This window comes from Tamandua tetradactyla, chromosome 17, assembly GCF_023851605.1.
Source record: "Tamandua tetradactyla isolate mTamTet1 chromosome 17, mTamTet1.pri, whole genome shotgun sequence".
Taxonomy (NCBI): Eukaryota; Metazoa; Chordata; class Mammalia; order Pilosa; family Myrmecophagidae; genus Tamandua; species Tamandua tetradactyla.
The window spans coordinates 2977438-3002426 of NC_135343.1; the positions used below are offsets into that span (position 1 = coordinate 2977438).

The 24989-nt window shown below is 41.4% G+C and overlaps 1 protein-coding gene and 1 pseudogene across 1 annotated transcript in view; one reads left to right on the plus strand and one right to left on the minus strand.

The window, feature by feature from the left end:
• The first annotated feature begins 287 nt into the window (after window positions 1–287).
• C17H2orf92 (chromosome 17 C2orf92 homolog) overlaps window positions 288–24989 on the plus strand; it is a 432030-nt gene continuing 407328 nt past the window's right edge. Inside the window, exons 1-5 of the mRNA XM_077133807.1 lie at window positions 288–390; window positions 4886–5172; window positions 22691–22853; window positions 23302–23346; window positions 23538–24380. Of these exons, the coding sequence (XP_076989922.1) occupies window positions 24325–24380 (56 nt within the window). The 5' untranslated portion in view covers window positions 288–390; window positions 4886–5172; window positions 22691–22853; window positions 23302–23346; window positions 23538–24324. The remainder of the gene's footprint in view (window positions 391–4885; window positions 5173–22690; window positions 22854–23301; window positions 23347–23537; window positions 24381–24989) is intronic.
• LOC143661080 (large ribosomal subunit protein bL20m pseudogene) lies at window positions 22205–22640 on the minus strand (annotated as a pseudogene).

Genomic DNA, 24989 nt, shown 5'->3' on the forward strand with positions numbered 1-24989 from the left:
ACCTCTCTGTTGAGCCCTGCAGAAATGGGTTTCGTGGTAATGTGGCCACGCCTGTCCGGAGGGAGCAGGCGCTCCCCGTTTGGTCGAGGCGCGCGGCGGCGACCTGCCCCCTCGTGAGGTAGCCGGCCGCGGGGAGGGACGGGGACCCCGCAGGCCTGTCGGGAGGCGTGGGAGCCCCGGCGCCGGGCGGGGGCCTTCGAAGGGAGAAGGCGGGGGGGGGGGCCCCCGCGAGCCTCAGCCGCCGCCCCCCGCCCCGCGCCCCGCGCGTCCTCTCGTCCGGAGGACTGCCCGGCCCCGTCGCCTCCGGGGAGTGTCTCAGCGAGTCTTCCCGCGGGTGGAGATGGGTGGTCTCCCTGACGCTCCCCTGGAGGAGTTCTTTACATTTTCGAGGTGCAGATTCTTTCTTGGGTACATGTTTTGCTTATGTTTCCCCCGGTGGATGGCTTGTCTTTTTCATTTTTGTAATATAGTCTTTTAAAAAAATGTATTTATTTGTAATGATGGTAAGTTGTTCCTAACGTAAAAGTCATTTTAATCGTTTTAAGTGGGCAGTTGTTTGACCTTCAGCCCACTGCCAGTGGTTCCCATCGCTGCCTGCTTCCAGGCCGTTTTCCTCCCCGCAGACCCGGACAGCTTTCCCTCCGTCCCCGCGGGGTGACCGCGACCTGCTTCCTGCCTCCGAATCTGCTTCGTCCGAGCACTTCCCGTGAGAGAAGTCATAGGCTCTGTGGCCTTTGCGTCTGGCGTGTTTCAGTCTGGTGTCTTCAGAGTTCGTGCGTGGCGTGGCCCGTGCGACACACTTCACCCCTTTTCATCGCTTTTCACTGCGGGATGGCAGCCACGGTATGGACAGGCCACACGCGGTTCCCCTGGTCCCTGGATGACCGGAACGTGGACCGCGCCCATCTTTCCATCGCATTACTGAGCGGCGCCGCCGTGGACAGCGCTGTGCAGGCCCGCGGGCGCCCCTGCGTTCCGTGCGCCTTGGGATCCCCCCAGAAGCGGGGCTGCGGGGTGCGTGCTGGGCCTGTGCTGCGCTTCCTGCAGAACCGCCAGACTCCGCAGCAGCCTCTGCGTTTACAGCCCTGCCCGCCATGAGGCGTGTCCCCCTTCTCCACAGCCTCTCCCGCACCCGGGACAGCGGTTCTCCTGGTGGGAAATGGTATCTCGCAGCTGTGGTTTTAATTTGCATTTCCGTAATGGCTAATGATGTTGACTGCCTTTTCATGTGCTCTTGGGGCATTTGTAATCTTTGCAGAAATAACTATTTATGTCTTTTGCCATATTTTACTTGGGTTGTCTGTCCCCTGCCTTCACTTCTGATTTTAGTTGTTTGTGTTCTCTCGCTTTTTCCTTTGTCCATCCAGCGATCTCTCTAATGAACCAGCTTTTGGTTTTGTTGATTCCGTCTTTTGTTTTTCATTCTGTATTTTATGTATCTCTACTCTCATCTGTATTTCCTTCCTTCCTTCTCCCTTTGGGTACAGTTTGCTCTCCTGTGCCTAGATCCTTCTGTGGGGAGGTTAGGTTTCGGATTTGCCATCTTTCTTCTTTTAGCATGTACACATTTGGAGCTATAAATTTCCCTCATGGCACTGCCTTCGCTGCATCTCATAAGTTTTGGTATGTTGTTTTTTAGCTTGCATTCATTTCAAGATACGTTCTGATTTCCTTGTGACTTCTTCTTAGACCCATTGGTTATTTAAGACTGTGTTATTTACCACATATTTGTGAATTTTTCATTTCTCGCTTTTTATTGACTTCTAGCTTCATTCTTTTGTGGTCAGAAAAGATGTGTTGTATGATTTCAGTATTTTTTAATTTATTGAGACTTGTTTTGTGACCCAACATGTGGTTTGTCCTGGAGAGTGATCCATGTGCCCCGAGAAGACTGTGTGTTCGGTTGCTGTTGGATGAAGTGTTCTCTATTTGTCTGGTAGGACTAGTTGCTTTGTAATTTGATTTGTCTTCACTTTCCTTATTGATCTTCTCTTTAGGTGTTCTATCCATTATTTAATGTGGTATATAGGAATCTTCTCATATTAGTGTAGAACTGTCTGTATGGCCCTTCACATCTGACAATATTTACATCATATCTTTTGGTACTCTGCCATTATATGCATATATGTTTATAACCGTTACATTTTTCTTGTTGTATTGACTCCATCAGCAGTATAGTGAGCTTCTTTGTCTCTTCTGACATACTTTGGTTTAAAGTTTATTTATATTAGTATGGCTAACCCAGCTATATTTTAGTTACTATTTGCATATTGTCTTTTTTTTCCCATCCTTTCACTTACAACTATTTGTGGTTTTTGCATCTAAGTTGAATCTCTTGAAATAAGCATATAGTTGGGTCATGTTTCTTTATCCATTTTCCCAGTCTTTGCCTTTTGACTGCAGAGTATTTATATTTAAAATAACTACTGATAATGCGATACTTTCTTCTTCTTGTTACTATTTTGTATGTATAGATAAGTTATACCTTTTTTGCCCCTCAGTTCTTCCATTACTGTCTACTTTCAAATTTATTTATTTTTGCAGTGTACCATTTTGAGTCCCTTCTCGTTTTCCTCCTGTGTATATTTTAGGTACTTTCTATGTGTTTATCATGTGGCTTAAATTGAACATCCTAAATCTATAACAATCACATTTTATTGGTGCCAACTTAAGTTTATAGCATATAGAAACACTGTTCAGTATCCCTCCACCACTATTTCTTGTACTTGTTACAGATTATATCTTTATACATTTCATGTCTAAAACCATAGATTAACATTACTTTTATTTTATTTTATTTTTTACATGGGCAGGCACCAGGATTCGAACCCGGGTCCTCTGGCATGGCAGGCAAGCATTCTTGCCTTCTGAGCCACCGTGGCCCGCCCGGCATTACTTTTATTTTTGGAGTCCTCTTATTTTATCTAAAGGATGAATTGCAAATTAAGGCACTCCCACATAGAGTATACACATAGAATTCCTCATGTGTAATTTTTCTGGCTTGCTTATCAGAGTGGTCCTCATCTCTTTGATTTATATTGTAAGTGCTCTTGTATGATAAATTATCAGACCGTCTAGTAAAGACTTTTCTATGTAGATGACATTCATACAGATTCTTACTATATACATTTCTTTATATTAACTGAAATAGTGTGGATGACTAAAGGCACTACCATGTTGATTACAAACAAAGGATTTTTTCTGTATGTGAGTTCTCTGGTGTGTTTAAAGGTTAAAGTGATGGCTGAAATTTCTTCCATAGTCAAAACGTGTATACAGTGAATTCTTTCACTCCTTCCTAAGTCAGAAAATTGACTGACGGCTTTCCCACACTGATGACACTCACAGGGGTTCAGTCAAGTATGAATAATTTCATGTTATCGAAGGATAAAAAAATTAAAGTTTTCCCGCACAGATGACGTGGCTTCTGCCCACCATGTGTTCTGTTATGTTTCCCAGGATGGATCTACAAGTGAAAGATTTCCCACGTAGATTACATTCGTGGGAGTATTCTCCCTCTTGAGTTCTCTCATGTCACCTGAGGTCAGAACACCAGCTGAAGTCTCTCCCATGTGTACACATTCATAGGGTGTCTCTCCAGTTTGAGTTCTCCAGTGTGGTCTGAGGAAAGAACACTGAATAAAGGTTTTCCCATATGCGTGGTGTACTGGTTTGAAAGGATTATGTACCCTAGAAAAGCCATGTTTTAATCCTGATCCAGTCTTGTGGGAGCATCCATTTATTTTGATCCCTATTCAATAACGTAGGCTGGAATCTTTTGATTAGATCATCGCCATGGAGATGTGACACACCCAGTTGTGGGTATTAACTTTTTGATTAGATGGAGATATGACTCCACCAATTCCAGGTGGGTCTTGATTAGTTTACTGGAATCCTTTAAAAGAGGCATTTTGGAGAGAGCAACAGAGCCACAACAGAGCCAAGAGAACCACAGAGCCCATGCAGCCAGAGATCTTTGGAGATAAAGAAGAAATATGCCCCCAGGGGAGCTTCGTGAAACTAGAAGCCTGGAGAGAAAGCTAGCAGACGTCACCGTGTTCACCACGTACCTTTCCAGTTGAGAGAGAAACCCTGAATGTCTTCAGCCTTTCTTGATTGAAGGTAATCTCTTGTTGGTGCCTTAATGTGGACATTTTTTAGACTTGCTTTTATTGGGATGTTTTTACAGCTTTAGAACTGTAAACTTGCAACTTAATAAATTCCCCTTTTTAAAAGCTGTCCCATTTCTGGTGTATTGCATTCTGGCAACTAGCAAATAGAACACATGGTATTCATAGGGTTTGTCTCCAGTGTGTATTCTCTCATGTTCTCTAATATAGATGGTATTCATAGGATTTTTCTACAGTGTAAGTTCTCTCATGTTGAAAATTACATACTTGGACGATTGACTGAAGGGTTTCCCACATAGATGATATTTATAGGGCCTCTCTCCAATGTGAGTTCTCTCATGTGGTCTAAGGTAAAAAAAAAATCTAATGAACGTTTTCCCATGTAGAAGGCATTCATAAAGTTTATCTCCAATTTGAGTCCCATTGTATTGTCTGTGGCCAGAGCATTTAATAAAGGTGTTAGTACTTTGATGGCATTTGTGATTTACTTCTAGTGTGAATGTGCTCATGTTGATTAAAAGGTGACTTATCACTGAAGAGTTTTTCAAGTGGTTTGCTTACATATGGTTTCTTTTTCAAGGGAAATTAGTGCATGTTGATTTCACTGTGCATCTGAGAGTAAAATCTTCTTTCAAAAAAAACACATTGAAAGGAATTTTTTTGAGTGTGAGATATCTGCAATTACATGACATCAAATTTGTCTTTCCTGCAGGTACGTTGCATGAATATCATTTTTCTTTTTTTGCTTTTTACAGACACTTCTCCTTGTACTCCAGTTTTTGAGAAATCCCATTCCTTCTCTCCATATTTCCTCTTCTTGTTTCAACTGGGAAAGCACCTGATTTGTGGACCTGACATCCCACTGAAACCAGATGATAGATATTCTCCAGCATCACTTCTGTGGGATGGGATAGCAATGCCCACTCTTCCTGGGTGAAATCTACAGCTGCGTCTTTGAAGGTCATTAACTTTGTGGTTGTCGTATCAGTAGCTCAGCTGAAACTGTCTTCCTCTGGATTTTCACTCATAACCAGAGAAATAGGTGAGCAGAGACATGAGAGCTACGATCATCGTTGCCATCCTATGCCCATTGCGGTAGCCTTGTGCACCCCAGAATGCTGCTCCCTTGGTGGTCTCCATGTGATCCCATTACTTTTTTCTTTTTTTTTTAGTTTTTTTTTTTAACATGGGCAGGCACCGGGAATCAAACCCAGGTCTTCTGGTATGGCAGGCAAGCATTCTTGCCTGCTGAGCCACCGTGGCCCACCCACCTCCCATTACTTTTTTCAAAGATTTTTTTAATGCAGTTTTATTGAGATATATTCACAAAATATACAAACCATCTGAAACATACAATCACTGGTTCACAGTATCATCACACGGTTGTGCATACAGCCCCATGATCAAATTTAGAACAGTTTTATTACTCCAGAAAAGAAATAAAAATAAAAAAGAAAACACTAATCTTCTTAAACTCTTTATCCCTCCATATTATTGACCTACAGTATTGGTATGATATATTTCTTACTGTTTTTTTTTTAATTTTTATTAAAAAACCAATCAACATACAACATGAACATTCTTAATGTGTGAACATTTCATACTTGGTGTGCAATCAGTGGCTTACAGTATCATCACATAGTTGTATACTCATCACCACGATCGTTCCTCAGAACATTTACATCACTCCAGAAAAAGAAATAAAAAGAAAAAGGAAAAAACTCGTACATACCATATCCCCACCTCTCCCTCTCACCAATCACCAACATTTCCCTCTACCCAATTTACTTTAACATTTGTTTCCCCTATTATTTATTTATTTTTAATCCATATTTTTTACTCATCTGTCCATACCATAGACAAAGGAAAATCAGAACAAGGTTTTCACAATCAGTCACTTTGCAGAAGCTATATCACTGTACAATCATCTTAAAGAAACATAGCTACTGGAACACAGCTCCATAGCCCCAGCCGCTTCCCTCCAGCCTCTACAACACACCCTAAATTAAAAAGGGGTTATCTATATAATGTGTAAGAATAACCTCCAGGATAACCTTTCGACTCTATTTGAAATCTCTCAACCACTAACACTTTATTTTGTCTCATCTCTCTCTTCCCCCATTCAGTCAAGAAGGTTTTCTCAATTCCTTAATGCTGTGTCCCAGCTCATTCTAGGATTCCTGTCCCACTTTGCCAGGGAGATCCACACCCCCGGGAGTCGTGTCCCATGTAGAGAGGGGGAGGGCAGTGAGTTTACTTGCCTTGTTGGCTGAGAGAGAGGCCACATCTTAGCAACCAAAGAGGTTCTCTGGGGGTGATTCTTAGGCCTAATTTTAAGTAGGTTTAGCCTATCTTTTGTGGGGATATGTTTCATATGAACAACCCCCAAGATTGAGGGTTTGACCAGTTGATTTTGTTGTCCTCACTGCTTGCAAGTATATCAGGCCTTCTCCAAATGGGAAAGTTGAATTTTCTCTTTTTCTCACCATTCCCCCAAGGGAACTTTGCAAATTCTTTTTTATTCACTGTTCAAATCACTCTGGGATTTATCAGGACATTATTCTGGACAAATCTACAAAATCTCATGCCCTACTCAAGTTTCCGTGTATTTATGGTGTTCAATTAAACTGTCCATATAAGTTATATTAGGGGATGTACTAGTCAAAATATAAACTTTGTGCCAAGCAAACATTTTTTGCTTTAGTCTCACACATAAGTTAAAGTTTTAAAATATGACTTAACATCTATTTTCAGTACCCTGCAATATTGACATTCTTTTGTTCTTCCTCATGCAAAAACATTTTTTAATTTGTACATCTGATCACTATCATTGAGCTGTGAGCAGCACAGCTCAGTGTTGGGACTGAAGGGAGGCGACGGGAAATTAAGGAAGAAAGACAAGAGCCAAACATATAGTTACAGCTGGGACCAGGTGGGACTCTGAGCTCTAATGGAGACTCAAAGAACCCAAGAGGTTCAGCACTGTTTATTTTATAGTGCTGTGAGGTAAAGAAGGTAAAAATGTAACTAAAGAACAAGGAAGGAGGAAGCTGGCGCTGAACCATCTGCTTCTGTGTGCCTGGATGAGTCAAGTTACACATTTCCCAAGGCCTCCTTCCACCCCAGACTCAAGCAGCTTTGTAACACTTCAGTGTTTTCAGGACATTAGGTGCCTATTCCCACAGAGAAGCTTTGCTATATCTCTGTAGTAAGCATGTGACATCTGTCTCATCTGCGCCCGATATCATTGTACACTCTAGGTATTCCTAGATTATACCATCTCAGTCTTTATCCTGTCTTTCCTTCTGACTTCATTTGTGCCTCCAGCCCTCCTCCGTCTATCATTCTCACATTCAGCTTCATTCAGTGTACTAGTATTATTGTATTACAGTTAGGTAGTATTGTGCTATCCATTTCTGAATTTTTACAATCAGTCTTGTATAATCTGTATCCCTTCAGCTGCAATTACCCAGTATCTACCCTATTTCTATCCTTTCATGGTCTCTATTGTTAACTGAAATTCTCCAAGTTCATTAATGTTAGTTCATATCAGTGAGACCATACAGTATTTGTCCTTTTGTTTCTGGCTAATCTCACTCAGCATAATGTCCTCAAGGTCCATCCATGTTGTTACATACGTCACAACTTTATTCTATCTTACAGCTGCATAATATACCATCGTGTGTATACCACAGCTTGTTTAGCTACTCATCTGTTGTTGGACATTTGGGTTGTTTCCATCTCTGGGCAATTGTAAATAATGCTGTTTTAAACATTGGCATGTAAATGTCCATTTGTGTCCTTGCCCTCATGTCCTACCTAGCAATGGTATTGCCAGATCCTATGGCAATTCTATATTTAGCTTCCTGAGGAACCGTCAAACTGCCTTCCACAGCACTCGTGCCATTTTACATTCCAACCAACAGTGGGTAAGTGTGCCACTTTCTCCACATCCTCCCTCTCCAGCATTTTCTCCACATCCTCCCTCTCCAGCATTTGTGGTTTTCTGTTTTATTGATAACGGTCATTCTTGTGGGTGTGAGATGATATCTCATTGTGGTTTTGATTTGCATTTCCCTAATAGCCAGGGAAGTTGAGCATCTTTTCATGTGGCTTTTGGCCATTTGTATTTCCTCTTCTGAGAAGTATCTCTTCATGTCTTTTGTCCATTTTGTAATTGGGTTGCTTGTATTTTTGTTGTTGAGTTGAACAATCTCTTTATATATTCTGAATACTAGACCCTTATCTGATATGTTGTTTCCAAATATCGTCTCCCACTGTGTAGGCTGTCTTTTTACTTTCTTGATGAAGTTCTTTGAAGCACAAAAGTGTTTAATTTTGAGGAGTTTCCATTTATCTATTTCTTTCTTCAGTGCTTTTGCTTTGGGTGTGAGATTTAGGGAACCGCCTCCTATTGTAAGTTATTTCTCTGCATTTTTTTCTAAAAGTTTTATGATCTTAGATCTCATGTTTAGGACTTTGATACATTTTGAGTTAATTTTTGTATGGAGTGTGAGATATGGATCCTCTTTCATTCTTTAGCATGTGGATATCCAGTTCTGTAGGCACAATTTATTGAAGAGACTGTTCTGTCTCAGGTAAGTTCGCTTGACTGCCTTATCAAAAATCAGTTGTCCGTAGATGAGAGGGTCAATATCTGAACACTCTATTCGATTTCATTGGTCATCTTTATGCCAGTACCATCTATGTTTATACCAGTACCATGCTGTTTTGACCACTGTAGCTTCATAATACGCCTAAAGTCAGGTAGTGTGAGACCTCCGACTTCATTTTTCTTTCTTAGGATACTTTTAGCTATTCAGGTTACCCTGCTCTTCCAGTTAAATTTGGTTATTGGTTTTTCTATTTCTGCAAAATAAGTTTTTGGGATTTTAGTTGGTATTACATTGAATCTATAAATCAATTTAAGTAGAATTGACATATTAACTATAGTTAGTCTTCCAATCCATGAACCAGTATACTTTTCCACTTATTTAGGTCTTCTGTGATTTCTTTGAGCAATTTCTTGTAGTTTTCTTTGTATAAGTCTTTTGTATCCTTAGTTTATTCCTAAATATTTTATTCTTTTGGTTGCAATTGTAAGTGGATTTTTTTCTTGATTTCCCCCTCAGATTGCTTATTATTAGTGTATAGAAACTATAGATTTTTGAGTGTTGATCTTGTAGCCTACCACTTTGCTGTACTCATTTTTTAGCTCTAGTAACTTTGCTGTGGATTTTTTTGGGTTTTCGAGATGTAGTATCATATCATCTGCAAACAGTGAGAGTTTTACTTTCTCCTTTCTAATTTTGATGCTTTGTATTTCTTTTTCTTGTCTGATTGCTCTGCCTAGAATTTCCAACACATGCTGAATAACAATGGGGATAGTGGACATCCTTGTCTTGTTCCTGATCTTAGAGGGAAAGTTTTCAGTTTTTCCCCATTGAGGATGATGTTAGCTGTAGATTTTTCATATATTCCCTTTATCATGTTGAGGAAGTTCCCTTCTATTCATATCCTTTGAAGTGTTTTCAACAAGAAAGGATGTTGAATTTTGTCAAATGCCTTTTCTGCATCAATTGAGATGATCATGTGTTTTTTTCTGCTTTGATTTGTTGATATGGTGTATTACATTAATTGGTTTTCTTATGTTGAACCATCCTTGCATACCTGGGATGAGAATCCTACTTGGTCATGGTGTATAATTCTTTTAATGTGCTGCTGGATTTGATTTGCAAGAATTTTGTTGAGGATTTTTGCATCTGTATTCATTAGAGAGATTGGTCTGTAATTTTCTTTTTTTGTAATATCTTTGTCTGGCTTTGGTATGAGGGTGATGTTGGCTTCATTGAATGAGTTAGGTACCCTTCCCTCATCTTCAATTTTTTTGAAGAGTTTGAGCAGGATTGGTACTAATTCTTTCTTGGATGTTTGGTAGAATTCACATGTGAAGCCATCTGGTTCTGGACTTTTCTTTTTGGGGAGCTTCTTAATGACCGATTCAATTTCTTTACTTGTGATTGGTTTGTTGAGGTTGTCTGTTTCTTCTTGAGTCAATGCTGGTTGTTCATGCCTTTCTAGGAAATTGTCCATTTCTTCTACATTTTTGGGTTTATTAGCATACAGTTGTTCATAGTATCCTCTCATTACCTTCTTTATTTCTGCAGGGTCAGTGGTTATGTCTCCTCTTCCATTTCTGTTTTTATTTATTTGAATCCTCTCCTTTTTGTCAACCTCGTCAAGTGTCCATAAGTCTTACTGATTTTTCTCATACAACCAACTTATGGTTTTGTTAATTTTCTTTATTGTTTTCATGTTCTCAATTTCATTTACTTCTGCTCTAATCTTCATCATTTCTCTCCTTTTGCTTGCTTTGGGATTAGTTTGCTGTTCTTTCTCTATGTTTCCAAGTGAACAGTTAATTCCTCGAATTTTGCTCTTTCTTTCTTTCTTTCTTTCTTTTTTTTTGGCATGGGCAGGCACTGGGAATAGAACCCTGGTCCCTGGTATGGCAGGCGAGAACTCTCCTGCTGAGCTTCATGTCCCACCCTCTTTCTTCTTTTTTTGATATAGGCATTTAGGGCAATAAATTTCCCTCTTAGCACTACCTTTGCTGTGTCCCATGAATTTTGATATGTTGTGTTTTCATTTTCATTTGCCTCAAGGTATTTACTGATTTCTCTTGTAACTTCTTCCTTGACTCACTGGTTGTTTAAGAGTGTGTTGTTGAGCCTCCATATATTTGTGAATTTTCTGGCACTCTGCCTATTATTGATTTCCAACTTCATTCCTTTATGATCTGAGAAAGTGTTTTGTATGATTTCAATCTTTTTAAATTTAATGAGACTTGTTTTGTGACCCAGCATATGGTCTATCCTTGAGAATGATCCATGAACACTTTAGAAAAAGGTGTATCCTGCTGTTGTGGCGTGTAATGTTTTATAAATGTCTGCTGTGTCTAGCTCATTTATTGTATTATTCAAATTATCTGTTTCTTTACTGATCCTCTGTCTAGATATTCTGTCCATTGATGTAGTGGGGAATAGAAGTCTCCAACTATTATGGTAGATGTGTCTGTTTCTCTTTTCAGTGTTTGCCTCATGTATTTTAGAGCACTCTGACTCGGTGCATTAATAATTTATGATTGTTACGTCTTCTTGTTGAATTGTTCCTTTTACTAATCTATAGTGTCTTTCTTTGTCTCTTTTAATCGATTAACATTTGAAATCTAATTTGTTGGATATTAGTGTTCTAGTTTGCTAGCTGCCAGAATGTAACACACCAGAGATGGATTGGCTTTCAATAAAAGGGGATTTATTTAGTTAACGTATACTTCTTCAGAGGAAAGGCAGCTAACTTTCAACTGAGGTTCTTTCTTACATGGGAAGGCACAGGGTGATCTCTGCTGGCCTTCTCTCCAGGCCTCTGGGTTCCAACAACTTTCCCTGGGGTGATTCCTTTCTGCATCTCCAAAGGCCAGGGCTGAGCTGCGAGTGCTCAGATGAGGTATGCTGAGCTACTTGGGCTGTGCTACGTTGAGCTCTCTCATTTAAGCACCAGCCAATTAAACCAAACATCATTCATTGCAGCAGGCATGCTTCTTAGCTGACTGCAGATGTAATCAGCGACAGAAGAACTTCACATACCATTGGCTCATCTCCACAACAGTAGAACTAGGCACTTTTAACCTGGCCAAGTTGACACCTGAATCTAACTACCACATGTCCACCTCTTGTCAACTTGGCAACTATACACATCACCTTAAACAATATTAAAGTGACAAAAATTCTCTTCTGTTTGTGGACCTATGGATCTCAAAACAAGTTATCTGATGAAAGGAGGACATTCACAGGATACAGGTTTTCATTTCCATAGGGAGAAATTGGAAGGAACACAGGAGTCACAAGACCCAAGCAGTTCTGAAAACCTGCAGGGCAGACACCATTGGATTTCACAATCTGAAAGTCATTTATCCTTCAGTTTTAGAAAGTGGCAGTCCCACCCTTTCCAAGGTCCTATGCAGTGGCCTGCCTCTTTCCAAATCAACCACGGGGAACATTGAGGAGACCACCTTTTTCTCAGCTCTGCCCTTTCCAGACATCGGGGCCACACTTGGACTCTGCCATTTCTGGGGCACACACTCAACCCCTCCATGTGGTGGCAGCCAGGCTCTCCCCAGCTCCCAAGGAGCATGCTGTACCTTTTCCAAGGCCTGAGGTGGCACAATTCTTCCACTGCAATGAGGTGGGACACTCATCCTCTCCATGTGCATGCTTCATGTTGTTGTTCAGTCCCTGAGTCCCTGCTCATATTTTCCCATTCTTTTCCCTTTTATTTTCTTTTGCTTGTTGGATTTCAGATGTCCCATCCTCCAGTTCACTAATTCTGTCTTCTACCTCTTGATATCTAACATTGTAGGTTTCCATTTTCATGTCTTCTGTGCCTTTCATTCCCATACTGTGATTTTTTTCAGACTTTCGATTTCTTCTTTTTGTTTGTCCCTTGCCTTCTTTATATCCTCCCTCAGTTCTTTGATTTGATTTTTGATGAGGTTTTCCAGGTCTGCTCGAACATCCTGGATTAATTGTTTCAACTCTTGGATCTCCTTTGAACTGTTGGTTTGTTCCTTTGGGCCATAGCTTCAATTTTCCTAGTATGATTTGTTATTTTTTGCTGGCATCTAGGCATTTGATTTCCTTAATTAGTTTATTCTGGAGATTGTTCTTACTTCTTTTTATACAGGATTTTCTTGCTGGATGACTTTGTTGTCCGTCTGTTCTTTGACATTCAGTTCAGCTTATTCTAGACCACTAGCTTAGGTTTTGTTTAGCAGATCAGAAATTTTCAGTTCTTGTTTTCTTGTTTCTTGCCCTGCCTTTATGGTACCTTTTTTTTTTTTTTCCTTAGGAGGGTCTACTTAGGTATTAAAGATCCAAGTCAGATTTTCACAGATCAAACTGGCCTCCTCTCAGGAGGAGAGTTATTTGGATCAGTTTTCCCTGAGGGTGAGACCCAGCAGGTTGAAAGCCTTTCCTATGAAGCCTCTAGACTCTGTTTTTCTATCCTGCCCAGTATGTGGTGCTTGTTTGCCTGAGGGTCCCACCAGCGTAAGGTGATGTGGTACTTTTAACTTCAGCAGACTCTCCCTATTGGGGCCGTGGTTGAGAAAGAGGAGAGGTTGTAGGCTAGCTTTCATCACTACAGTTTTCCAGACCCTGGGGTCTGAATTCCTTGAGGGAGGGATTCCACCTGACCTGGGCCCCACCCCTCTCCTAGGGAAGGTACATCCTTGAGACAAGCTTTCAGACAAGCTTAATTCCACCCTTGCCTGGGGCAGTTGGAGCCTGAGAAGCCTTGCAGTTGTATCGAAAGAACAGTCAAACCATAGAAACACGGCCACAAGAAAAGGAAAGAAAAAAATACCCTTTTCAGAGCAGAACCCCCACTCCTTGGGTTTGCCAATCAAGAGCTTAAGTTGGTACATTGCTCTGCATATCTCCAGGTCCTAAGTGTCCCCTCCTTTCCTTTAGGTCCCAGACCCTTTCAAGTATTTTGTGCTGTCTGAGCCAAAAAAACCTGTGGGTTTTTTTTTTTCTTTTTTCTTTTGCTGTCAGCCCTGCCTGCTCTGTGCCAGGGTAAAAACCAGCAACCTCAGCTTTTATTCAAGGTACAGCTGAGGTGGGAGCCTATTCTTAATAGTCAGAATATGTTAATTAATTCCACAAATTGGAGCTTTGTTGAGCTCAGCCCCTTGCTGTTAGTAAAGCCTCTTTCCTTTCCCCTATTAGAGGCAGCCTGTGGGGAGGGGTGCTGGCTGCCACGGCTTGGGGGAGGCATGGTTCTGAGTGGGATCGCAGCTGACCCAGCTTGTCCAGACTGTCATGCTGTGTGCCTTGTCACTGAAGTGGCCCCAGCGGTTGTTCTGTACTGTTCCTGGCTATTTGCTAGCTGCTCTGGAGGAGAAACTAAATCCCACATCTCGCTACGCCACCATCTTGGCTCTACCTCCTCTATCTCTTACTCTTAATAATAGAATATTAAACTATTACTGTTAACTTATAGTACATAGTTTGCAATAGGTATGTTTTTCCCATATATCCCTCTGTGCTCGTTTGAGATTTTCATGTACCACAGAAAAGCCATGCTTGTTAATTCTCATTCAGTATTGCTGGGGTGGGGGGGCATTTTAATTGTTTCCATGGAAATGTGACCCACATAATTATGGGTGGTCCCTTTTAATTAGGTGGTTTGATTAGGTTTCCATGGAAATGTGTCTCCACTCATTCAAGGTGAGGTTGCTTATTGGAGCCCTTTAAGAGGGAACCATTTTGGAAAAAGTTTTAGTGCCAGCAGACCCCACTCAGCTCGAGGTCTTTGGAGATGCAGAAGGAAAATGCCCCCAGGGAAGCATTATAAAATGAAGAGAGAAAGCTAGCAGGCATTGCTATGTGCCTTTTCAGCTGAGAGAGAAACCCTGAAGTTCATCCAACCTTTCTTTGGAGTTAAAGTATCTTTCTCTGGATGCCTTAGTTTGGACATATCTATGGCCTTAGAACTGTAAACTTGCAACTTAATAAATTCCCTTTTTTAAAAGCCATTTCGGGTGCATGGGTGGTTCAGTGGTAGAATGCTTACCTTCCATGCAGGAGACCTGGGTTTGATTCCCGGGCCATGCATCCCCTGCCCTCCCCAAGAAAAAGAAAGTAAAAAAAAAAAAATTGTTCTATTTCTGGTATATTACATTCTGGCAGCTTTAGCAAACTTAAATACCCTCTAGTGATTAACTCCTTATAATGGTGTTGTACATCTGTTCTAGTTCACGAAAATAACTTTCATAATCATACAGTTAATCATGGACATTTTCCACCATCAGCTTTAACTTGCAGTTTTCCTACTGGTGATATACATGACTCAGTGTCCCCTTTCTACCACACTCATATACCGTTCAGCTCTGTTAATTATTCTCACAATAATGTGCTATTGTCACCTCTGCCCATTTCCAAACGTTTGTGTTTGCCCTAAACATTCTGCACATATTAAGGAACTGCTCCCCATTCTTTAGCCTCATTCTATATCCTGGTAACCAGTTTTCTCTATTTTATATTTATGACTTTGCATATTATAATGAGTTCATATCAATGAGATCATAAAATATTTGTTCTTTTGTGTCTGACTTATTTTGTTTAATATAATGTTCTGAAGGCTCTTCATCTTGTTGCATACTTTAGGATTTCATTCCTTCTTATTGCTGAATGATATACCATCTTATATATACCACATTTTATTTGTCCATTCATCTGTTGTTTGACTCTTGGGTTTGTTGCCATCTTTTAGCAATTGTGAAGATTGCCACTATGAACATTTGTGTGCAAATGTCTGTTCACATCCCTGCTTTCAGATCTTCCAAGTAAATCCTGAGTAGCAGGATTGCTGGATTGTAAGGCAGTTCTATACTTTGCTTTCTGAGGAACCGTCAAACCATTCTCCACAGTGGTTGCACCATTTTACATTTCCACCATCAGTGAATAAGTATTCTAATTTCTCCACATCCTCTCCAACACTTGTAGTTACCTGTTTGTTTAATAGCAGCCATTCTAATAAGTATTAGATGGCATCTCATTGTGGCTTTGATTTGTATTTCTCTAATAGCTAGTGAAGCAGAGCATTTTTTCATGTGCCTCTTAACCATCTGTATTTCCTCTTTGGAGAAATGTCTATTCATGTCCTTTTCCCATTTAAAAATCACCCTAGGGCTAATCCCTTCAGGAGGGGGGATCAATTTTATTTGGAACGGTAAAGGGCCTCGAATAGTCAAAAACATCCTGAAAAAGAAGAATGAAGTGGGAGATATCACAGTTCCTGATTTTAAAGCATATTACAAAGCCACAGTAGTCAAAACAGCGTGGCACTGGCATAAAGATAGACATTGATCAACAGAGTTTTGTGGAAATAAAAGGTATAGAGATGCTGGTTGTTGTTAGATACACTGGATACATTAAGGAGTGAAAGAGATGGGCTTAAGGCTTCAAATGAGAAGCTTAAACACCGTCTGACAGATGTAGAAGTTTCTATGAGTATCCTGAGGGAAAATCTTATTTCCTGTAGCCGTAAATTTGAGATCTCTGAAAATCAGACTCAGAATCTTATTGTTAGAGTAGCAACTTTACAACATAAACTGAAATCTCAATGTTGCGTGGTGTCTGCCATTAGAGTGAGGGCATTGATTGGAAAGGAGTGGGACCCTGAAAAATGGGATGGTGACATATGGATTGATAATGATGTCGGGGGTGAGGTTGAAACCCTAGGTCATGCTGAGTCTTCTCTAGACCCTGTAATAGTCTGCCCTGAGGACATAACCATCCCACTCCAGCCTGCCTTGAGGAGTTGGCCATCCAACCTCCTGAAGGGGTTAGCCCTAGAGTGATTAATACTGTTTCACCAGATGAAACTGCAAATGAATGCCCTCAGGCAAATGACTTGGAAGGTATTTCTAATTCTTTTCATGACCCACCCCCACCATCCCTCCTTTCTTCCAGACTAAAGTCCCAACAGGCCCCTAAAGGTAAGGTACAAAGTATCACACATGAGGAGGTACATTATACTCCAAAAGAACTGTGTGAGTTTTCCAATTTATTTGAAGACAGAAATCAGGGGCATATGAGTGGCAATGCATTTTAAGGGTGTGGGATAATGGTGGGAGGAATATAAGGCTGGATCAGGCTGAATTTATTGATATGGGCCCACTAAGCAGAGATTCTGCATTCAATAGTATAGCTTGGGTTAGAAAAGGCATTAGCAGTTTGTTTGGATGGTTGGTTGAAATATGGATCAAAAGATGGCTGACATTACCTGAGATTGAAGTGCCAGAACTGCCCTGGTATAATGTAGATGAAGGAATCCAGAGGCTTAGAGAGACTGGAATGTTAGAGTGGATTTATCATACAAAGCCTGTTCTTACACCCCAAGAATGTCTGGAGGAATCGCCTATTACCAGAACTATGAGAAATAAATTTGTCAGACTAATGCCATTATCCCTAAAGAGCTCTGCAGTTGCACTTCTTGTAGGTCAGATATTACTGTAGGAACTCCTGTCACTGAGCTGGAATCCTTAAACACAATGGGGATGACGGGATCCTGAGTTGGCAGAAGTCAGGTGACAGCACTTAATCACCAAGACAGGGTAGACATGTAATCTAGTTTGCTAGCTGCCAGAATGCAATATACCAGAAACGGAATGGCTTTTAAAAAGGGAAATTTAATAAATTGCTAGCAATTCTAAGGCCAAGAAAATGTCCCAATTAAAACAATAGAAATGTCCAATCAAAGGTATCTATCCAGGGAAAGATACCTTGGTTCAAGAAGGCTGATGAAGTTCAGGGTTTCTCTCTCAAGTGAGAAGGCACATGATGAACACGGTCACGGCTTCTCTCTCAGTTGGAAGGGCACATGGTGAACATGGCATCATCTGTTAGCTTTCTTTCCTGGCTTCTGGTTTCATGAAGCTCATCTTCAACTCTAAAGGTCGCTGGCTCATGGACTGTCTGCTTCGTGGTGCTGCAGCATTTTCTGCTCTCTCCGAATCTCTTCCATTCTCCAAAATGTTTCCTCTTTTATAGGACTCGTGAAATTTATCAAGACCTATCCAAATGGGTGGAGACATGTTGTCGCCTAATCCAGTTTAACAACCGCTCTTGACTAAATCACATCATCCAGGGAGATGATCTGGTTACAGTTTCAAACATACAGTATTGAATAGGGAATGGGACTTTGATTAAAACATGGTTTTTCTAGGGGACATACATCCTTTCAAACCAGCACAACATGGCTATTATAATAGACAGCATACTCAAAGCAGAAGTGAAAATTATATGACTCAGAGATTTGTGGCATTGGCTAGTAAATCATGGGGTACCTAAATACAGTAGATGGGCAGTCTACTAAATTCTTGTTTGAGCTGTATAAACAAAAGAGTTCTAGGTCAAGTGAACGGAAGTCTAACCTAAATTACAAAAACACAGAGTCACGGCCCCTTAATCAATTTCCAGACTTGAGATAGTTTACAGACCCAGAGCCCCTTGAATGAATGGGGAGGCCGGGTCCCTTTGGGGGTGAACCCTGTTACATTGCCAGGAATTTATACTGTTAATCTTCCTCCAAGCCTTTCCCAAGGAGACCAATGGCCTTTTACCAGGGTAACTGTGCACTGGGGAAAAGGATATGATCAGATATTTCTGGGATTATTAGACGCTCGTTCAGAAGTGACATTAATTCCAGGGGCCCCAAACGTCACTCTGCTCCACCAGTCAGAGTGGGGGCTTATGGAGGCCAGGTGATCAATGGAGTTTTAGTTCAGGTCCATCTCACTGTGGGTCCAGTGGGCCCCCGGACCCATTCTGTGTTATTTCCCCAGTTTCAGAATATATAATTGGAATAGACATACTGAGCAACTGGCAGAATCCCCACGTTGGCTCTCTAACTCGTGCAGTGAGGGCTATTATGGTGGGAAAGGCCAAGTGGAAGCCATTAGAACTGCCCCTACCTAGCAAAATAGTAAATCAGAAACAATACTGGATTCCTGGAGGGATTGCAGAGATTACTGCCACCCTTAAGGACTTGAAGGATGCAGGGGTGGTGATTCCCACCACATCCCCACTCAACTCTCCTATTTAGCCTGTGCAGAAAACAGATGGGTCTTGGAGAAGACAGTGATTATTGTAAGCTCAACCAGGTGGTAACTCCAGTTGCAGCTGCTGTTCCAGATGTGGTATCATTGCTTGAGCAAATCAATACATCACCAGGTACCTGGTATGCAGCTATTGATCTGGCAAATGCTTTTTTTCTCAATAGCTGTTAGTAAGGACCACCAGAAACAGATTGCTTTCAGCTGGCAAGGTCAGCAATATAATTTCACTATCCTAGCTCAGGGGTATATCAACTCTCCAGCCCTATGTCATAATCTTGTCTGCAGGGAACTTGATCATTTCTCCCTCCCACAAGACATCACACTGGTCCATTATATTGATGATATGTTGATTGGACCTCATGAGCAAAAAGTAGAAGTTACTCTAGACTTATTGGTAAGGCATTTGAGGGTCAGAGGATGGGAGATGAATCCAACAAAAATACAAGGGTCTTCCACCTCAGTGAAATTTCTAGGTGTCCAGTGGTGTGGGGCATGTCAAGATATCCCTTCTAAGGTGAAGGATAAGTTGCGCATCTGGCCCCTCCTATGACCGAAAAAGAGGCACAACGCCTAGTAGGTCTCTTTGGATTTTGGCGACAATATATTCCTCATTTGGGTGTGCTACTCTGGCCCATTTATTGAGTACCAGAAAAGCTGCTAATTTTGAATGGGAACCTGAACAAGAGGAGGCTCTGTGACAGGTCCAGACTGCTGTACAAGCTGCTCTGCCACTTGGGCAATATGATCCAGCAGATCCAATGGTGCTTTAAGTGTCAGTGGAAATAGAGATGCTGTTTGGAGCCTTTGGCAGGCTCCTATAGGAGAATCATAACGCAGACCCTTAGGATTTTGGAGTATAGCCTTACCATCTGCTGCAGATAACTACTATTGAGAAACAGCTTTTACCCTGCTACTGGGCCTTAGTAGAGACTGAACGTTTAACCATGGATCACCAAGTTACCATGAGACCTGAGTTGCCTTTCATGAGCTGGGTGTTGTCTGACCCACCAAGCCATAAAGTTGGGCATGCGCAGCAGCACTTATTGTAAAATGGAAATGGTATATATGAGATAGGGCCAGAGCAGGTCCTGAAGGCACAAGTAAGTTACATGAGGAAGTGGCCCAAATGCCCATGGTCTCCACTACTGCCACATTACCTTCTCTTTCCCAGACCAGAGCTCTGGCCTCTTGGGGAGTTCCTTACAGTGAATTGACCGAGGAAGAGCAAACTCGGGTCTGGTTTACAGATGGTTCAGCATGATGTGCAGGTACCACGAGAAAGTGGGCAGCTGCAACACTAAAACCCCTTTCTGCGGTGTCCTTGAAGGACAGTGGTGAGGGGAATCCTCCCAGTTGGGCAGAACTTCGAGCAGTGGATTTGGTTGTTCATTTTGCTTGGAAGGAGAACTGGCCAGAGGTGCATTTGTATACTGACTCATGGGCAGTTGCTAATGGTTTGTCTGGATGGTCAGGGGCTTGGGAAGACCGTAATTGGAAAATTGGTGACAAAGGTCTTGGGAAGAAGTATGTGGATAGACCTTTCAGAGTGGGCTAAAAACATGGACATATTTGTGTCCCATGTGAGTGTGCACCAGAGGGTGACTTCAGCAGAGGAAGGTTTTAATAATCAAGTGGACAAGATGACCCGTTCTGTGGATACCAGTCAGCCTTTTTCTCCAGCAACTCCTGTCATTGCCCATTGGGCTCATGAACAAAGTGGTCATGATGGTAGGAATGGAGGTTATGCATGGGCTCAGCTACATGGACTTCCACTCACCAAGGCTGACTTGGCTACAGCCACTGCTGAGTGCCCAATCTGCTAGCAGCAGAGACCCATACTCAGCCCCTGATATGGCACCATTCACTGGGTGATCAGCCAGCTACATGGTGGTAGGATGATTACATTGTACCACTCCCTTCATGGAAGGGGCAGCGATTTGTTTTAACTGGGATAGACACATACCCTGGATATGGGTTTGCTTTCCGTACACGCAATGCTTCTGCCAAAACTACCATCCATGGGCTTATAGAATGCCTTATCCATTGTCATAGAATTCCACACAGCATTGCTTCTTCTTTTTTTTTTTTTTTTCCGTTCTACATATATAATCAGTAATTCACAATATCATCACATAGTTGCATATTCATCATCATGATCATTTCTTAGAACATTTGCATCAATTCGGAAAAATAAAAAGACAACAGAAAAAAATTCATACATACTATACCCTTACCCCTCCCTTTCATTGATCACTAGCATTTATCATTTATGTCTTTTATAAGGGTTCGGAAATTTTTAGCCATTATTTCCTCAAAGAGTCTTCCTGACTCCCCTTATCTTCTCCTGGGATACCCATGATGTTTATATTTGTGCATTTTGTGTTGTCAGTCATTTCCCTGAGACCCTGATCAAATGTTTTCATTTTTTTTCTGTTTGTTCCTTTGTCTCTTTAAATTTGGTTGCTCTTTCTTCTGACTTGCTGATTCTTTTTTCTGCCTCTTCAAATCTACTATTTTGTGTCTGCAGTATATTTTTAATTTCATCTACAGTGTCTTTTATTTCTAATAATGTCTGTTATTTTTCTTTGTATCCCTCCAAATTCTTTATGCTTTTTTAGTGTCTTATATACTTTATCTCTTTATACACATTTTCCTTCATTTTTAAAAATTGATTCAAGAGATTTGTTTGCACATCATTGATTAGTTTGTCCAAATTCTGTATGTTCTCTGACTTTTTGATCTTTTCCTTCAATGGGCCCATTTCTTCTTGTGTTTTTAGTGTTCCTTGTGATTTTTTGCTGGTATCTGGTTATCTGATTATATTGATGGGTTTATTCTGAAGTGTGATTTCTCTCTTTTGTCTAGGGTTTAGTTGTTACCTATGTTTGTATTAGGGCACTGCTTTGACAGTTGGTCCATCTTGTATTTCTCAGCCAAAACAGAACTTTAGACCAGCTCTGATGGGCCTGGGATTCCCCTGTACTTCCCATCCTGCCCAGATGATGGTGCTGATCAGCGACGTGCTGTTTTAAATGTATTTTTACCCCAGAAAAGCCATGGTCTTTTTTCTTTTGAACACCACACAAGTTTTATTATTATTATTGTATTTTTTGCATGAGCAAGCACTGGGAATCAAACCTGGGTTTCCGGCATAGCAGGCGAGAACTCTGCCTGCTGAACCACTGTGGCCCGCCCACAAGCTTTATTTTAACAACCAATATAAGACAGTTCTGGGAATCTGTCCCAACATAAGGACCTGTTTTCATGCCTACTAACGAAATGTAAATAAACACAATTGTAAATGGAACTTACAAACTGTTGACTAAATTCTTCTTTTGTTCTTATTTTAGTTATAATCATCATAGGAAACAGTAGCAAAAGGGAGTCCCTATCAGTGATAGTGGACCACACAGGAAAATATGCCTTCTGGCTCCTTCCCATCCCCTAAAGCAGTAGCAAATTCATCCTCACACCTCCTTTTAGCCAAAGCAACTAAAGATTTAAAAGTCTTTGGTTTATGAATGGCTATATCTTCAAGTACTTCCCTGTTGAGCTCCACCTGACCCTTAACTAAGTTGCCATTGAACACTGGATACTTCATGCCGTGTTCCTGGGAAGCAGATATTATTTGATTTATCCAAAGAGTCCTCAGGTTCCTTTCTTTATAGTCTTTAAGCTTCGATGCATTTCAGAAAGGCTTAAACCACAGCTCTGATAGCTAGCCTATAGCATCAATTCTTCCTTACCTGAAAGTGCTAGGTGTGCTTCAGCACCTCCTGGATCCACCAAAAGTGGTCAGTGAGGTGGTTCCAAAGACAGAAATGCATTGTGAAAAAGATTGTGGCACCCATAGCCTGGTTTCTCATTTCCTCAACAGTGCACGCACCATGCCACCATCATCAGCACCAGATTGCAGAGCACAGAGCAACAGCAGTACACCGGCCACATTCTTTTGATCCATTCTTGTGGGTACAGACCTAATGTGGGCAGAACCTTTTGATTAGGTTGTGTCCATGGAGATGTAGCCCACCCATTTCAAGGTGAGTCTTAAACATCTGACTTCAGCATCTGACTTGGCAAGCCTGAATTCCTTTGCCCTTGTTTCACTGGCCAAAATTTGGCTCAATGTGGGGCTGTGTTCTCCGTTGTACTTGTGGCAGAGGACACCCCCGCCCCTGCCCCTGCCAGCCGCCTGAGTCTACAGCTGTTCCCCAGGCAAGAATCAGGCTGCCTGCTGCAGTTTCCCTTGTAGGAGGGAAACAGTTGTAGGAGGGACACAGTTTCTGTCCATGTTTTCTGATTCTTCATCCGTACTGACCTGGGCCTTGAAATGTCTTCCCTTGTCCCCTGGCTCCCCAAATTTGTTGATTCTGGTAGTTTCTGCCTGGTTACTTGCTGCTTTTTGGGGAAGATTCTGCAATTCCCTCCCTGATCCTCCATTCGGAAGCTCTTCCTTATGGCTCTTTTGTATTCCGACCTCTCCTGCAGCTTAAGTCCTGCTGTGGATCCCTGCAGGCTTGGGTCTGTTTGGATGTAAGTGTTATCTTTCCCACTGCCGTGAGAGATTTTGTAGTCTGTGTCCCCAGGGGGAGGTGGGAGGCATCCCAGCCCCTGTCTGTGGGTACTTCTTGAGCTGTGTGGGACTGAGTGAGGGGGAAGGGAGAGGACTGGTAGGTCTGGGATGGAAGTTTCTTACCTGACATTTTTCTCTTTCTTCATTTCAGCATTTGTGGGATCTTCCTCCACTTTTAACCTTCCTCCAGAGTTCTGAACAAAAGGCAATTATCATTTTTCTCATTGACTCTCTAAGAAGAGGTTTGCAGTAGTTTTTTTATGTTGCCATGTTGATGATGCCACTTTCAACAATATTCTTTTTAGTATGCATAGGATACCTCTGTATCTCTATGAAAGGTGACTTTTCCTCATTACCCAGAGCTATTAATTACTCTGATTTCTTTGGTATAGATGGGTGTGCCAGTTTGAAACTAATATTTACCCAGAAAAGCCATGTTTTAATCCTGATCCTATCTTGTGCGGTCAACCATTTCTTTTAATCCTGATTCTTTTGGAAATCAGGGTGGAAACTTTTGATTAAATTATCTCCACAGAGATGTGCTGCAACCCAGTTGTGGGTGTGGCCTTTGATTAGATGAACTGTGACTCCACCCATTCTGGGTAGGTCTTGATTAGTTTATTGGAGTCCTTTAAAAGAAGAAACATTTTGAAGAGAGGTCAGAGCTGATATAGATGTTCATGCTTGGAGAGCAGAACCAATGTGTACGTTTGGAGGTTGAGATGGAAATAGCCAGGTGCTAAGCAAGGACTCACAGAAATAGCCAGAACCTGAAAAGAAGAAATCTCTGGCCCAGCAGATGCTAAGCTAAGAGATAAAACCCAGAGTTTTGTCCCAGAGCAGCTAAGTGAAGGCCCATAGACCTTAGAGAGGACACCACTGGCATCAGAAACTGAAAGCAATGAAGCCCAGGAGCAAAGGACCAGTGGATACCAGCCATGGCTTTCCCAGCTGACAGAGATGTTCCAGATCCATTGGCCTTTCTTGAATTAAGGTATATTTCCCTGGGTGCCTTAGTTTGGACATTTTCTTGGCACTAGAATTGTAAACTTGTAACTTATTAAATTCCCTTTGTAAAAGCCATTCCTGTTTCTGGTATATTGCATTCTGGCAGCTTAACAAACTAATACAGATTTTGTACTAGGAGTGGGGTGCTGCGATTTTCAGATACCAAACATATTGGAATGGCTTTTAAAATGGATAAGGGGAAGATTCTGAAAGAGTTGTGAGGAGCTTGATAGAGAAGGCTTAGAGTGCTTTGAAAAGACTGTTGGTAGAAATGTGTACTCTGACCATACTTAACGCCTTAGACCGAAATGATGCAAGTATTATTGCAAACTGAAAGGAAGGCGATCATATTTTAAAGTGGCAGAAAATTTAGCAACATCGTCTACTGGTTTTGGATGAAAGGCAGATTTTAAAAGCCATGAACTTGGATATTTAGCAGAAGAGATTTCTGAATTAAATGTGGAAAGTATCACAGCCTTGTTTCTCCTTGCATCTTATAGTGAAATGTGACAGGAAAAAGAGAAGCTGAGAATTGAACTCTTGCATACGAAGAGATAAAAAATTAATGGTCTGGAAACTTCTGGGACCCCAGAGA